Below are 16,896 nucleotides of genomic sequence, written 5' to 3'. Positions count from 1 at the left end.
TATTTGAATAATCCACTTTCTACTACTACTACTTGTACGCCCACCACAGCTGAAGGTTGCAGGGAAGTTGGCGGTGCTATGAATTGTTTGCGGCCTCAGGGTTCGCGATAAAGGAATGTCCATTGTGTTTTTTTTTTCTGCCCTCCCTCCGACAGCAGAGAAGGTGGCGAGTCACGGGATAAGGGGAGCCAGACAGCGGAGAATTCCGAGAATACGGGAAAGGTCAACCACCCTCCAGGAACATAGACGTCAGGATGCATCCCATTGTGCACCTTCTTGCCGCGAGGCGGCGCATGTGGTTGGTGAGAGCCATCATAGTCCGCTTAGCATCGCATGGCTTTTTTCACATGTCTGTGGCTACGCTGCTCAAAGTGTAGGGTGTCTCTGGCGCTAGTTGACAGCTTCAGGCGCAGTCAACAAGACATTTTCCCGCTAGCTGCAAACATGGATAATGACACGTCGTTGCCACGAGTCAACCTCAGCCCGCATGAACAGGGGAGGGAGACGCGAGAGACGACCTTTGTACGCGAGTTTTTTTCCGTCCGTCTACTGATGACAGTTTGTGAGAAAGTGCGCCTTGAGGATAGGCCTTTCTTCGAGACTGGGTTTGCGAGAGGTTGAAACAACCCGGACCCGTAAGAAAGCGACACTTGGCAGCAGCGGCAGCAACCAGCGCACACGTCTCCTGAATTACTGCTCCACGTATTTGCAGGCTACCCGACGCCTGTCATCTGTACGCGACAAGGTGACGAGCCCGTCCACTGAGCACGGTGCCCGACATCTGTACGGGGCAAGCTGCCGAGCCAGAGGTGCACGACGAATAACATCGATCTCGGACAGCGTTCGAGAATCCTGCATAACGCCGAGCCTCACGGTGAAAAGCACGAACAATCGTCAGCGGTATCGCCGACACCGTCCGGCGAATTTTCAGCAAGGGGCGTTTCCTTGGCATTGGCAGCAGCGGCAGCAACCAGCGCACACGTCTCCTGAATTACTGCTCCACGTATTTGCAGGTTGGTCGTTTTTTCGATAGTTCTTCTTGTTCCTGCCGCTGCTGCCAAGGCTACCGTTGAGTGTCACGCAATTATCATGTTACGCTGTTGCGCATGTCGACAACGTGTTGATGACAGCTGTCAATCACTGTGCTGCTCAGAGTGTGAATTTACGTACCATGTCGGATCATGTTCAGGCGTTTCGGAAGAAACGTTCATTTCGAAATGAGCAAAGGCTTGGAAGGCCTGGAGGTGCGAAACATGTAAGGGCAGCCGTAAAGCTGAGGATACACTGCACGGGCAGCAGTCCGATAGAGAACTAATCACTAGGCTGTTTTCAATGGAAAGTAAAATTGACTCCCTTCTGGCCATGTCCAGCAAGCTTGAGTCGCTTGAGTCATCCGTCAGCCTGCTCTCAGATAAATTCGATGAGTTTCAAACACGTCTTCTAGCCCAAGAAAAGTCGACAAAGGATGTCACGAAGCGTGTAGAGCGGCTTGAGAAAGCTGAATGGGCCTGTGAAATTGCACAGCTCAATAAGGACGTTGACAGTCTAGAATGGCGCAGTCGTCGACTGAACATCGAAATCCATGGTCTACCAGAGACGGAAAACGAGGACTTACTAAAGAAAGTGAATGAAATAGGCACAAAACTGGAACTTGATGAGGTGTGCTCGAGTGACATAACAGCCCTGCACAGGCTTCCCGCGAAGCCGGGCAAAACACGGTGCGTAATTGTTCGCTTCGCAAAGCAGGAGGTTCGTGATGCCTGGCTAGCAAAAAGGCAGGCGCTACGTGATGACAACACCGGATAGTACATGTGTGAAAATATGACTCGGTACACTCGCACTCTTCTGACAGTTGCAAAAGAATGGGCTAAGGAATCCGGCTACGCGTTCGTTTGGCACGTGAATGGAAAGGTGCTTGTACGGAAACAAGCCGGTGCACGAGCAGTTGTCATCCGCGATAAGGATGACCTCGCCAATCTGAGGTGATAGCGCAGGCAATTGTATTTTCAAGCAAACGCGATGCCATTCATGTCCAATTTTGCTCACCATAGTGAGCAACTCAAGGATAAGCAGAAGTTTTCTTTATTTCATTTAAACGCCCAAAGTTTGCGAAATAAATTTCATGAGGTTACTTTGCTTTTATCAGATTTAAACCACGAGTTTGACTTTATTTGCTTTAGTGAGACGTGGATAACATCTGACGACTGTTTTCTCTTGCCGGGATTTGATTGTGTGTCAGCGTGCCGTTCATCAAAGCGCGGAGGAGGTGTTGCTCTGTATGTGCGTTGCCAACTACCTTATCAAATTCTAGCAAACTATAACATTGTGAATGAAAATTTTGAGTACGTCATTATTCACTGTTATAATATACTACTTGCTCTTGTGTACCGACCGCCATCTGGGTGTGTAAAGCAATTCATGCAGTTTGCAGAAGAAATATTTGAACGTAGCCTCGAGCTCAACCTCGAATGTGTCTTTGTTGGGGATTTCAATATAAATGCTTCTCCAAATAATATTATTTTTTTTTGCATTTCCAAGAGCTCTTTGAGTCGTATGGTTTTTCAAATGTGATTAATGATCCTACTCGCGTCACGTCAAATTCTGAAACAATACTTGACCTGTGCATTACAAGCTTCTGCCCCGATGAAGTTAAATCAGGTACAATTATATGCGATCTTACTGATCATTTACCCATTTACTGTCTGATACCTTCGAAGCAAAAACGCTCTTTTCTGGAGAAAGAAATATTGATTAGAGATTACTCGGAAAGAAACATGTCAAAGTTTAAAGAACTCATTATGCAACAGGACTGGGATAGCGTTACAAAGGAAAAGGATTCTAATAACGCTTATAAGGCATTCTTGATGTTTTTTATTTCTGCGTACAATGAATCCTTCGGTTTTAAAACTCTTAAGAGACACAAGAGAGCAAGAAAGCCCTGGATCTCGCACGACCTGTATAACAGAATAAAAAACCGCAACATCCTTTTTCAAAAGTTTTTAGACACACGAAGTGAAGGCGATCTCCGCGCATTTAAGAAAGCGAGAAATAAATTGAATGCTGATATTAAGAAAGCAAAGAGATCATACTATGTGAACAAGTTTTCCAATATTGCAGGAAATCCTCGTCTGGTATGGCAAGCGGTCAGAGACATCACGTGTAAATCGAACTCCCCAAAGCGGGTTTCTTATCACAGCGAATCTATGAGTGAAGAAGAGGTTGCAAACCTGTTCAACGAACATTTTATTAACGTGGGTGCTTCCGCAAATGACTGCGCTGCGATACCATGCGAGGAATTTGTCAAAGCACATTGTGAAAATACTGTATTTTTGTCCCCAACTGATGAATATGAAATACTGGACGTCATTTTGGGTTTAAAGAACCATTGCGCCTCTGGAGCTGACGATATTAAACCTGGTCCACTAGAAGCCGTGGCAGAAATAGTTAATAGTCCACTCACTCATATTCTGAACCTGATTCTTTCCACCGCAGTGTTCCCAGACGCAATGAAGTTAGCTCGTGTGGCTGTTATACACAAGGGCGGTTCCACTAACGATATGAACAATTACAGACCAATCTCGGTGCTCCCTATCTTTGCGAAGGTAGCGGAAAATATTATACATAAAAGACTAGTAAGCTTTCTGAGTGTAAATAACATAATAGCAAGTGAACAATTCGGCTTTAGAAAAAATAAGTCCTCCGAAATGGCCCTTCTTGAAGTGAAAGAACATATACTCGAAAACATTGAAAGGAAAATATTTACCCTCGGAATATTTCTGGATTTTAGAAAGTATGGCGGCTATGCAAGTTGTGTGTAGAGCACATGGGTGCAAGGGAGTGCGTGCATCACAGCACAACACGCAAACAGCTATCGCTGAGTAAATGAAAAGAAACCAATGCAAGTAAAAGAATTTGCAATGAGCTTTGCAATAAAACGTAACTATAAGGAGGTCAAAACGAAAGTAAGAAATGCTTATTGAGAAAGCGTACTCAAACAACGGGAGAGTTGAGGCTCCGATACTGAAGTGCTGGGTTCAAAGAGGGGAGAGCCTCGAGGTGACGAAGACACGGCAGCTATCTGGAAAAGAAAAATGAATAATACATGTAGAACAGTAAAGCAAGGCGGTTGCAAACGACACATTTTATACGACGCAGAACTCGTAAATACCGCTCATACATACAATGCAAACAAAACAGAGGGAGAGTCCTATCAATAGCTAACTGACTTGGCCTAACAGACAACCAAGGTTTGCGAGCAGTTTGCTTACTTGGACTCTCAGGGCATCGATGCGCCGCCTCCCGCAGTCGATGGCCGCGAACAGGGACAGGTGAAGGCGGCAGCTCTTTGCACCACGTCGGCAGTAGCTCGGAGCTGGCACACAGGAGTCGTCTCAGCGGCGATGACGATCCGGGTCAGCAGGCCATCGCGTCGATGTCCAAGAGGCGCCGACTAGGCACTCGCGTTGGATTGACTGGAAGCAGCAGCGTAGAGACCGTCGGTGTCCACACCCGGCTGGTAGGCCCCGGGAAGGAGGTGAAGCCCATGTGCCGCCGTGATGCACAACCGGTGATTAGAATGTTATTCTGCACATGTCTTCAAGGAGGTCATTCATGGGCCACATCGTTGAGGCATGCCAGATTTCTTTTTTTTTTAGAACCCATGCTTCGCCTTTCTCTTCTGAGCACGTTCCACAAGTTTTCATGTTTTCCCTTTATTTCAACCAAACGTCCGTACTGACTCAAGACACAGTGACGCACACAGAGCATCTCTATATACCCAAATAGAAAAACGGAAAGCCTCAGATACAAAGAGGCAAGTCAAAAACAAAGCAAACGAAGGCAGGGAAAAAAACCGAAGTACACAAAAAGAATCGAAAGTATTGTAAAGAAGAAAGCAGCCTTGCACACCGCAAAAGAGCCGGACTGACGTCCACCTTGCCTGGTGAAGGGGCCCCCTTGAAAGTATGCAAAAGGTGTAATTAGCATATACAGGTGATCGGGAATGACTGCAAAGATGAGAAGGTGTGCTTTTGAACTGCACAGGCACGAATAATACAGTTTGTAGTAATTGGGAATGAGCGATTTTCATCAAATTGTTGTGTGGTTTGTAAAGTAACGCCAAACAACTGGACATTCGACCAGATTGGTGCAATCAACAATGAAAGGCGAAACTTATGAAGTGAATGGAAACGCCTACAGCTCGTAATGATGTTGCCGAGACGTTTGCTTGAAGGAAAGTATTTGCGGATATCAAGAGTATTACCAACACAAAAGGAATGCTTGCTGTGTGATATCCGACTGACTCCAGTGTAGGTGCAATACATGCACGACTTGTGCGAATGTGGTGAAGTGGAGATAAACCCTGTAGTGTGTGGCCATACACAAGGACACCATATGCTGCTGGATTTGATGAAATAAGCCTAACATGGGTGACTGGTAGCAATACGAATAAGTAGGACGGAGACAAGCCCGAAAATAACAATTTATATTGAACGAGCGGCGAACAGACCAAGCACTAACTGTAGTAGATTCATAGCAGACTTGAGTAGATACAGCTCTTCTGTGGAAAGGAGGCATACGTGAGGCAGGAATTGAACATCCTGCGTGTTGCATGGATACCGAACAGGGCCAGACATCAGAGCTCGTACTTTCCGACGCGGCTCAGAGAACTTAAGTTGGCGTATCTGCAACGACAAGTAAAAAATATGGATGTCGGGCGTATGCTACACAGGCTTCCTACGGACACGCTGCACACTTTCCGTACTGTCGGGAGCAAAAGTGTGGCATGCCACGCCGGCTTCGATTCATTTGCACTTACCACCCTACTCCTGGTATTAAGAGGGCTAAAAAGACGGGCGGGGCAGGAAGGGACTGCCTTGCGTCGTGCATAGGCGCCGGACCGGGGCCACAGATCCGAGCTCGGACTTCCAGAGTCGGCTCCGTGCTCTCCTCATCCAAGGAAGACTCTGAGCCACGATATCTGGAAAGATAAAAGAAACCTTCGCCAAATGAAGCCATAGAAGGAAACGCCTGAACAACGTGAACAGACGGGATGGAAGAGAACACGCTCTGTGTTCTCTTCCATCCGGTCTGTGAGCGCTGTTCGGACGTTTCCATCAACATGCACCAACCAGACCGATCAAGCCTCTTCTTGCAACCATGGATGCCGTGAGTGTTTCAAAGTCGTCCGAGGGTCACACTGTACACTGGCTGCACTGCCGGGAACGAACGTGGCTTATTCCACGCGAGCTTCGACTGAACTACATCTTAGACCTTCAGCGGCGCCATGGTATTGAGCAGCCTTAGGGGGTACTGCTTTCATCTGCAGCCATGCCAGTTTTCACATTTCGATAAGTCGCGGTCTCGCTTACCGAAAACGCAGAAAACGACGCTGCGATGCAGTGCAGTCAAAACAGCCGACAGTACAGCGTTTGTGGCGGGAGGCAGCAGCAACGCGAGCCAAGAAGGGAGTATCTTGCGCGGTACATGGATGCCGGACCGAGACCAGAGTTCTGAGCTCGCAGTTGCTGAGGCGGCTCCGTGGTGTCCTTGTGTAAGTGAGACCCTAAGCCGGCATGTCTGCAAAGAACAAAAAGGGAACCTTTGCGAAATGCAACCATAGATGGAAACGACCGAGCAGAGCGAACAGACGAGACGCAAGAGAATAACAGACATATTCTGTGTTCTCTTCCATCCCGTCTGCTAGCACTGTGCAACCATTTCCATCACCATGCACCAACCAGAGCGATCAAGCCCTCTTCATGTAGCCATGGATGTCGTCAGCATTCCGAAGTCATCAAAGGGTCGCACTGTACACTAGCTGCACTGTCGGGAACGAACGTGGCTTATTCCACGAGAGCTTCAACTGAACTACATCCTGGACCGTCTTCAGCGGCGCCATCGTATTAAGCAGCCTTGGGGGGCACTGCTTTCATCTGCAGCCATGCCAGTTTCGTTTCGATAAGTCGTGGTCCTGCTTACCGAAAACGCGGGAAAGGACGCTGCGATGCAGTGCAGTCAAAGCAGCCGACAGTACAACGTTTGTGACAGGAGGCAGAGGGTGCACGAAAGGAACCTTGCACGACCCGCAACTACCATATCAGTCCAGATGACATTGCGGGCCGAATGCACCAGTGCCGTTGGATTAAGTGCGGGAATGCTGGAATGAGCACATCTGCAAAGAAAAAAAGAACAAGGAATGACATACACGCAAGCATATCGCACTTCCATGTACTCACCGTGGTGGGCTAAGTGAGCGCGACTGAAGCCGTTGCGCCGCGGGGCTGAAACAATTAAGAAAACCGAACAGACCTTGGCTGCAGCGGAAACACGATGTGCCGCAGACCGTAGGCAGCGTCCGTTCTTCGGAGTTGCTCGACGAGGCTGGCGAGAATTTCCGAGCACCGTGTACGGCCACAAGCCACATGTCTCAAAAGAATATGCGCGCCCGGGAGTTCGGCTGCACGACATAGTGGCTTGGTCGCAACGGCGTTCGGAACGAGCTTTTGTTTCGTGACACAAACGATAGCGAGCTCGCATATATAAACCCCGTTGAGGCAGCGAGCAAAGCTCTCCATACCGGGTGTGTTCACCCAAGACCGCACGCAATTCCCAAAAATAGGCTTTTTGAGGTAGAAGGGCGACCCTTTCGGCATAGTGCGTAGTGCACCAGCGGCGTAGTGCATCATAATACAGCCAAAGCGGGATAACTAGAGTGCCGGTTAAGCAGCACTGAATAGTCAACCTTCTAACTATCACTGTTAAATCCCCCAATATCTTAGACACGTGCAGCCCACCGTAAGCAACATCCAGAACACTCCAGAATTTCGAAAACGCAGCCACCCTCGGCGCTGTGGCCTAACAAATTTTGGCTATTTCCACGAGTTACGTGCAGAGGTTGCTAAGCCCGTAGGCCTCTCGCGCACGTACTTTTGTGTGATGTAGCCAATATTAGTTGGGCCACAGGGCCGAGGGCAACCAAGCCCCCAAAATTCCAAAAACTGAAATGGATAAAACTTGCGGTAGGCTACACGTCCCTCAACTATCAAGGAACCCAAAAGAAAAAGGCGGTTATTAAACTATTCAGTATTACTTAACCAGCGTGCTAGTTACCACGCCTTAGCTGTACTCCGACGCACCACGCCGCCGGCAAAGGTATGCCGGAAAAGGCGCTCTTCTACTCAAACTGCCCACTTTCAAAAACTGTGCAAAGTCTTAGGTGAAACACCCTGCATACGAAGTTTCGTCGCTGGCTCAATACCTAAAGCTGACCTGACTAGTGTGAGCTAAACCTAGAGCTGAATGCGCGCCGCGAATCCTAGCTCGCCTCGCTGGCGTCACGAACCAGAAACCCGATGGCGACAGCCCATGAAACCTCTCCTCTACATGCTGCGTGTTGTTTGCTGGTTATTATTCAATGCTCGCGGGAACAGTGCGAGTGAAGCTTAAATTTTGACTAAAAGGTTTCACGGAAACATGTCGCCCTCGCCGCGAGGCCTTGCCTCGCACTCACCTTCGATGCCGACGGCCTGGCTCGGAGAGGCGTATTCCTCGGCAGTCGTCGGTAGTCCGTGAGTGCAACGGCATCCATGCGTCTCCGGTAGACGGTCAAAATCACAGCGACCCATTGGAAACGCGCACAGAGGCAGGTCCAGCACCACTTCCGCTTTTACGGCGAAAATAAGCTCTCGCTCCTAGCAAACACGAAGAATGACCGGCGGTCTTCGTCGGTGGCATTTTTAACCGCGAATCAGCGACTTGCGCATGCCCACTACTGTCGACTGCAGGCCTTTTCAATGGCGGTCGGCGCTGACTCACTTATCAGCGATAGAACTGCGGCGCCACTTCCATGGGCAGACGGCGCGTCGTCGCTTTTCTTGCGGCCAGACTTTTTTGTTTGTTTGTTTTCCTTCTGCCCCAGGCGCGGCTCGATGAAGTGATACCAAGACTGCTTCAGAGGCGCAAGTTTCGGCATGCATTCGCACTGTAGTGATTGGGCGACGTTTATCGTGTTTTTTTTTATCCTGCGCTTAAAACAAAACGTACTAAAAGGATATGAACCATTTTCGCGTCCCTTCGTGTTAATTGAAAGAATCTAATGGGTTTCAACTTCCGTAGAGTGAGCGAAGTGCCTACAAAGCCATAGAGACAGTTGTGCGTAATACATCCCAGTGCACGTTAAAGAACCCCAGGGGGTCGAAATTTCCAGAGCCCTTCACTACGGCGTTCCTCATAGCATTGGATGCTTTGGGACGTTAAACCACCATAAACCATCTATACACTCAATTTTCCTGATTTCTTCTGCAGCGGCTTTAGACTGGTCGTGCTGTTAGCTCTTGCACAAATGAGAACGTGAAGAGACAAGACTGGCGTCAGCTACTAACTGATTATAGTTGATAGTTACTGAGTTGCAGTTCTTAGTTGGCGCCAGCCTGTCTCTGTGTGAAGAAATGGCGAGATGGTTTGGTTTAGGTTTATATTGGTCTAACCTCCCAGAGCGACTCGGGCTATGAGACGCCGTAGTGAAGGGCTCCGGAAATTTCGACCACTTGGGGTTCTTTAACGTGCACTGACATCGCACAGTAAACGGGCCTCTAGAATTTCGCTTCCATCGAAATTCGACCGCTGCGGTCGGGATCGAAACCCACGCCTTTCGGGTCAGCAGCCGAGCGCCAAAGACTGCAGAGACTGCATTGTAGAAATGCGGAAGCATTAGCGTTTGCCGCTATGTCGGTGGCTCAGCCTTTCAACACCTACTTTCCCTCTCCGTTAACATCCGATCGCCACTCTTCGATCTCCGATGCTATCACTAGACGATGTGTACTTTTTGTTGCTGTACTCTGATTGGCTGTAGGCATGACGTCATCAGACGTATGGATGACGTCACAATATTTTGGCGTCACATGGCCTCACTGATTAGTTCCATTGGCTAATCCCATTGAGTCCGTAGTATATACGCCAGGTGTCGCAGCTAAATGACACCAAGCTTTAAATAAAAGACGAGTGTTCTAGCCCAGTGAAACCACCAGTGAAACCAACTGAGGGTTGTTCAGTGTCGCATGGCCTAGTCAGAAGTATCCTTTTTTCGATCTTTAAAGTCAATTAGATGGGTCTAGATAGCCGATTTTATAGTTATTGAGGAAAGAAGTGTCAATGGAAAAGTTGCAGATCATCTCGAAAAACAGCTAGCAGCGTTGTTTCCACCAAGGTACGATTGACGTAGCTTCATTTACTGGCTTTAAAAGGAAGCCATCGCGTAAACAGCTGTTGGCTCACATCTCCGCCCCAATGTGCACACAAAGGCTCATCGGGGGGCTCTCTTCAGAAGAAAAAAGGATTTCGTTCTCTAACACATATCTTGCGAGGTTCAAGTTCCACCGTTGTCGCGTGGTGTTGTCTATTGTGCGAGTTATGGTTTAAGGCAGGTAAAAAACTACTTTACGTAAACGGTAACTTTGTACGAACGTTTGCGTCAGCTGATTTTAAGTCAAAAGTTGAAAAGTTAGCTAATTAGACATAATTATTATCTATGAATAACGAAAAATGTACTGCTATGTCACGCGACTGTAAACAAACCACACTGGATTTCACGCCGCTGGAACATTCCGTGGTTGGTTACATTATATATATATATATATATATATATATATATATATATATATATATATATATATATATATATATATATACACACCTGGGATGGTTCCTTACAATCGGTTGGGCAGCCTGCCACAAAGCAGGCTTCAGACAAACGTACGAACACACTATGTCTTAATGCCCGGAATGGCCACTATTCATGCTCCCGCACTGAAACCGGAGGCCTGAACACAATGGACTAAGTAGCTCTCCCCCCCCCCTTTCTTAACGACATTGTGCCCTTTTTTGCAATGCGCAGGTTCCCCGTGTTATTGTGCGCATGCTCACCAGTCTGGCGATGCTGCTCACCTTGGCGGTGATCGTGGTCGGCATTCACATGTACGCGCGCACAGCAGATATGACAGAAGACACACTCTCGGTTGGTGGGAACCAAGTCAACAAGTTGCGCAAGCCTGACCCGCGCATCTTCGACCTGACGCTGGGCCCGCCACCTTCGGATGCACCTGCGCCTCACCAGGTGACTCGGCTGCACTATTCAAAAGTCTTGGACAGGTATTCATTTATTCGGAACGCCGTGGTCGTGGAGATAGTGTGCTGCATGATGGCTTGCGGCAAACAGAACTTAAATGATTTTAGTCACCCTTGTTAGGGAGTGAGCTTGCAGCACGCCGTATAGGTCACGCTAGACTTAACTTTGTTCTCTTTGGGTTTTTAGGCGAATACTCACCTACTGGCGAATGCTCACCCACTGGGTTTGTAGGTAACTTGGGCTGATCGAGAGCACTATTTTTTTTAACTCCTCTGATTTATGGCGCTCTCTAGATATATTTCTATTTAAGAGGAAGATTAATCTTTTTACACTTGTAGTATAGGCGAGATGATTTGATCGGTGTTGGTTGTCGGCCTTACGAGCACTGCAGTCATGAAGCCTTGAATGCAGCAATCTACTCATAGCAGGAGCAACTGCGACTACATTAGGTATCAATAGACTTTTCCTAAAAACGTATGGCTAATATTAAAGTTATTTATTTCTAGGGCTCCTTGAAGATGAAAGATGCACCCAGTTCACCCGAGACGCATACCACCACCCAACCGCCAACGGAAACGCGTTCACCAACAACTGAGAGCAGCGGAGGCCATACGACCCGCACTACCAGCAAGACCAGTCTTGGGAACATGACCACTGAGAAGCCGACGCCGACACGGGTGCCCGAGCAAACCACAGCGCCTGATCGGTCACCAGGCGCGAACGAAACGGCTTCAGACAAGCAAGGCATGAAGGATCCACCCGTCCCTACTACTAACGTCAGTGATTCCCCCGTGCGTATTGCAACTAAACGAAGATAATCGCACGCGAGTGGTGCTGACTGGTAGGATACACCCGATGGTCAAGTAGTAGTAGGGGTTGATTAAAATAATAATAAAAATAAAGGAAAAGGTTTTCGCTAACCCCGCCATCTGCCACCGATACTGAAGCACCTAAGCTTGGACAGCGGAAATAAAGGATAGCTGGAAGAATGGACCAATGAAATGAGAGAGGTGAGGGGACAGGCAGAGAAAATAGGGTGGAGAGGTAGTATACACAAAAACTATTTACGCAATAATAAATATGTACAGGTTGCGCGCGTGATTAGTTCATGATGAAGCATCGAAGGTCAAGGTAGATTACCACCTTCAAAAACTAACGCACAACTATGTTTATCATGGCTTTCATTTCCTGTTTTGAACAAGTAAATCGATTGCCCGCCCTCAAGAATTATGAGTCCTTAGTTCCGTCACGTCCAGCTACCCTCTGCGGAGAATGATTAGGAAACGTCCAGACGGTTGTGGGTCGCGCAGATTTCATTTTCCGTACATTTTAATATTGTGTGTAATGCAAGCCATTATTAGCTTTAGTTCTACTACACCAAACCAAGTATTTTCTAAACACCCGTGGCCACAAATATAATGAATATGTCCAGTTAGATGGTGAAAAAAATCCCAACGACCCATCTCGATGTTTTATTAAATGCTGTTTCTCGTCCCCTCCTGGAAGAGTTAATTGATTTTTTGTATCTTAGCAACTGACTGGCGCCTAGTAAAGCATTTAGAAATTAGCTTTACAACCACAAAAAAACAACTATGGCTTGAAGGTTGCATTAAACATGTAAGACTAATTATAAACGACGCGTACTAAAAAGAACCGCTCGAACCATAATGCTTGTTCAAAAAGAAATAATTTCCTTCGACAACTTTAAACATAAGCACAAAACGTATCACAAAAATCAGAGGTAGCATGCATGTATACAAACTCCATCAACATGGACGGCGAGGTGTGTTACAAACAACTAGAAAGGTTTAATTGCACCGCAATGTAGTGAGAGACCTTTTTGGGGAGTGGAATAAGCGACGGAGTTGGGAAAATTGCGAGTTTTCATCGCACGTGACATTGCAGTTGAGTTAAAACGTGTTTTTGCCCGTTGATACACAAACTGAAACGAATCCCGCCAATTTTATTTTTTGCCTAAGGTAGTCTGAAAACTCCTCCTGAAGATAGAAAATATTTCACAAAAGTAGCTTAAGCCTCATTTTGGGCTGCCAGGAACGTTTACCAGTAACTTTTTTTGTCACACTGCAGAAGGTAGTTTATTCCTTCTATTCTCTTAATTCTTCTGTCCACGTTAGGTCCGCTGTTCGTTAGATTTCGGTAGATTTTTTTCAGTTTTTAATGGACATGTAACGCAGTGTCTAGGAGAGCCTCAAACTGAATTCTTCATTTTATCTTTTTCGGCAGTACTGTCTGCATAGTGACATGGGGCTAGTTTCTTCTGGTCTCAGCAGAGTTTTGACATATATGTGCCAAAGTGTATTACAAAGGTCCTAAAAAACGTCTTTTACTGCATAGGACACGATTAGCATTGTTCTGCGGTATAATATTGTTTCATTTTTAGCAATTTTCTCGAGCTCAACTTCTAGCACGGAGCAAGTCAAGTCTTCCTCCGTGGCTTCTAGACTTGCGCGCCGTAAGGCCGTGACAGTGCCATGTGTACCCGTTTGTCTTCCACAGAGGGCGGTATATTTTGCCTAACAAGCCTGATTCAAACCACTGATTTTAACTCGACCTAGAGCAAGTTTCAAAGCAATAACATGCGTATCAAAGACTGTAACGTATCTGAAGTCCACGCTAGGCTGAAATAAAAATCATAACGCATTTTTGCAATCTAAGCCTAAAATATATTGACTTCAGTCTCGAGGCAGACCAGTGTTTCAGTTCGGCTAGTAAAGTTTTTCGGCATTTCCGCACACCACCGGCTTTGGAGAGAATATGTGTTTCGCTCCGCAAGTACCTATCTATGCCTGTTCTTTATCCTCTATATCAATGAACCATCGGCTGTTGAAACAAGTTTGGAAAAGTCCTTCCCCATTTCGGGCTCACAGTGTTCACGCGATATGACCCCAGCCTATTAAAAGTGTTTTTAGACTTAACGCAGTATTAATGGCGGAGCGTATGCAGCGACGAAGAAGGGAGAAATAAGGTTTTTTGCGCTGGAACATTAGGCTGCAGCAGCAATATTCCTCTCATATCCTGACGGTAGTGCGGAGAGATAGGAAGAGGTAATCTGAAAAAAATTGCCAGTTATTGTAGAAAAACATAGTTCTACTTTCATCTCTGAAGAATGTTCACTTACGCTAGTGTTCACTCGTAGAGTTTTCAGCAAAGCAACCGGATTACTAATGCGATCGTAACCGCTGCCGACCGTAATATTACTTTCAACAGCTTTTCCTCTCCGTCACTCCTGGAAAGCTTGCCAAAATTAACAGTTCTCGCCTGTTTACACACATCATATTCTTAACACGGAACATATCCGTGAACATATATCCTTTGGAGCGAGTTCGTTCGGCATGTTCTTAATCATAATCCGCCGGATGGTCAACAAGACTAAGTCAAGAAACACACGGATCGGCTCAAGGTTCATCCATCCGTATGCGTGCTTCTTCACTTTTGGGAAGCACATGACAAAAGTAACACATGAACCTCGCAAAAATATTTGATGTCTACTCGGGCCATGAGCTCCGTAGCCTATATATTTGGGAAGGAAACTGTGCATCTGCCCCAGTCAGCACTAGCGCTGCTTATGTGCTCAGTACCATCCACTGCCCAGTAACTTACCATGGTAGAGAGCCACGCTAGGAGCGGATAATCAAAGCTTACTTCTCCGCATGCAGAGCAGCAACGACAAGGATGGCACAGTCTGCCCAACCGTCCACAAGTCCTTCTGCAATGTCAACGGAGCGGCGCAGTTCTTCTATGACCCGGACGAAGGATCGTGCCTATCTGCGACAGTGCAGAGGGCTCACGTGTGCAACCGCAGTCCGAACCAATTCGCCTCCATCGAGGACTGCTTGGCGGCCTGTGTCAAGGGCCGGTGGGCTCCTGAGCACCGTTGCGTTCAGAAGCCGCGGTTCGTAGCCTGCACTGCTGAAGACGCTCGCGGTGACTGGTGGTTCCACGACGGCCGCAAGTGTGTCCCATGGTCCTTTGCGGGTGGCAGATGCCCGCTGGCCTCGGCACCCGTCTTTGACACTGCGGCCGTGTGCGGCGCGCAGTGCAACGATTCGCGGACACGTCGGGAGCGGGGATGCCTGCTGCCGGTGTCACAGTTGTGCGAACCTTCGCAGCTTCGCCTTCCGTTTTTTGCCGCTCCGTCGGTGACGGATAAAGGCACCGCGTTCCAGTGTCACAGGGTGGAGTGGGAATTTCTGCTTCGACACCGATGTTTATTGGGCTCCAACGCCTTCGTCAACCGGGATGAGTGCCACGAAACCTGTCGCCGTCGAACGCGACAATATTGACTGTTTTGTAGCGCTTCCTACGGGAGTTGTCAAGATCGACATGAGCTCAGCTCATATATCTCTCTTTGTACAACAAAGCACATTATTCTTCGACACCTTGGATTTGAAGGCTTTTCTTCGCTTCCAATGTGGTAACGTTTCTAAGAGTGAGTACCATAAATGATGCTTTTGTTTTTACACGTTCACAATGCTACCTTACTTTAGCGCAATTCAGATCTTTTCGGATGTCCAGAACGAATAATCGCAAATTTCATCATTTCGATTCAAATCCCCATGTTTATACATTACTGCAAGGGTAAGCTGACAGTAAAAACGGCAGAAATTCTACATAACTCGATTAGGAGCCACGTTCCTTAATTACTGACAACGAATACTTAAGAGGGGGCGCTTGGTTCTACAGCGTCACCTGCACAACATGTGTTGCCTGGACATACGACTCCGGGTGACGTCGCAGCGCCTAGTTAGAAAACACATCCGGCTTTGCCGCCCGTATCTGCCAAGGGTGACAAAGCGTTTGTGTATACCGTCACCGTTTCCATAGGCACGCCAAAGTTATGTGCAGCAGCTGTTGGGTTTTGCTAGTGAATCATTTTATGCTGTGTGAAAAATAACTAAAGTACTAATTCTTGTTCGCTGTGCTGAAAAATTGAGTGCTTACCTCTGAGTCTTGATAAATATTGTTGTGCTTTATTTTTGAATGTTTTGTAATGTGCGCACTGTAGCAGAGCGAAAAGTTGACCATGTTTGTATTGGTATATTTTGATGGAAGGATAGTGCAAACAAGTCACGAGACACTGGAAAGCGCTCGCCGTGTGTGCCTTCAAATGTCCCGTCCTTTGTTTGCACTATTCCTCCATCAAATTGCTCGCTGCATACTAGGCATCATGACAGGCCGTGAAATGCTTGCTATTGAAACATGATCCGCAAGAAGCCTGCTTTAAAATGCATCCGAAGTCTGGTCTTGGGTTCTTCATAATAGTTTAGTTTAGTTTATGGGGGTTTAACGTCCCAAAGCGACTCAGGCTATGGGAGACGCCGTAGTGAAGGGCTCCAGAAATTTCGACCACCTGGGGTTCTTTAACGTGCACTGACGTCGCACAGCACACGGGCCTCTAGAATTTCGCCTCCATCGGAATTCGACCGCCGCGGCCGGGATCGAACCCGCGTCTTTCGGACCAGCAGCCGAGCGCCATAACCACTCAGCCACCGCGGCGGTCCAGGTTCTTCATAACGTTTAACCACATAGCGCTAAATAATTTTAACAGAAAACACCATCAAATGGCATGAACAAAAAACTTCTGTGCAAGGCTTCTTTAGATCCAGTTCAAGCAAAAAATGCGAAAGAAGGTGCCCGGCTCTCCCTTTGCATCAGTACTCTTGGAAGCCGAGCAAGCTGTCTGTACAAAAAGATCAAAACAACAAAATCATCGACGCCGGCACTAATTCCTACGCCCGCTATGGCCTCGT

At 47.3% G+C, this 16,896-nt stretch overlaps 1 protein-coding gene across 2 annotated transcripts; it reads left to right on the top strand.

Moving 5' to 3' along the window:
• The first annotated feature begins 681 nt into the window (after positions 1-681).
• Positions 682-15,434, top strand: LOC144106490 (uncharacterized). Of its 2 annotated transcripts, none has more exons than XM_077639323.1 (4): positions 682-1,013; positions 10,895-11,113; positions 11,632-11,901; positions 14,803-15,434. In XM_077639323.1, exons 2-4 carry the CDS (start codon positions 10,916-10,918, stop codon positions 15,427-15,429), a joined length of 1,095 nt encoding a protein of 364 aa, XP_077495449.1. In that variant the 5' UTR covers positions 682-1,013; positions 10,895-10,915; the 3' UTR covers positions 15,430-15,434. The 2 variants fall into 2 exon arrangements, with proteins under 2 accessions (XP_077495449.1, XP_077495440.1); XM_077639314.1 differs by having other exon boundaries at positions 11,632-11,916.
• The last annotated feature ends 1,462 nt before the right edge of the window (positions 15,435-16,896 follow it).

The sequence above is a fragment of the Amblyomma americanum genome, chromosome 1 (genome assembly GCF_052857255.1).
Source record: "Amblyomma americanum isolate KBUSLIRL-KWMA chromosome 1, ASM5285725v1, whole genome shotgun sequence".
Lineage (NCBI taxonomy): Eukaryota > Metazoa > Arthropoda > Arachnida > Ixodida > Ixodidae > Amblyomma > Amblyomma americanum.
Note: the sequence above shows the minus strand (reverse complement) of the source record. Positions and strands in the feature narration are given on the sequence as shown.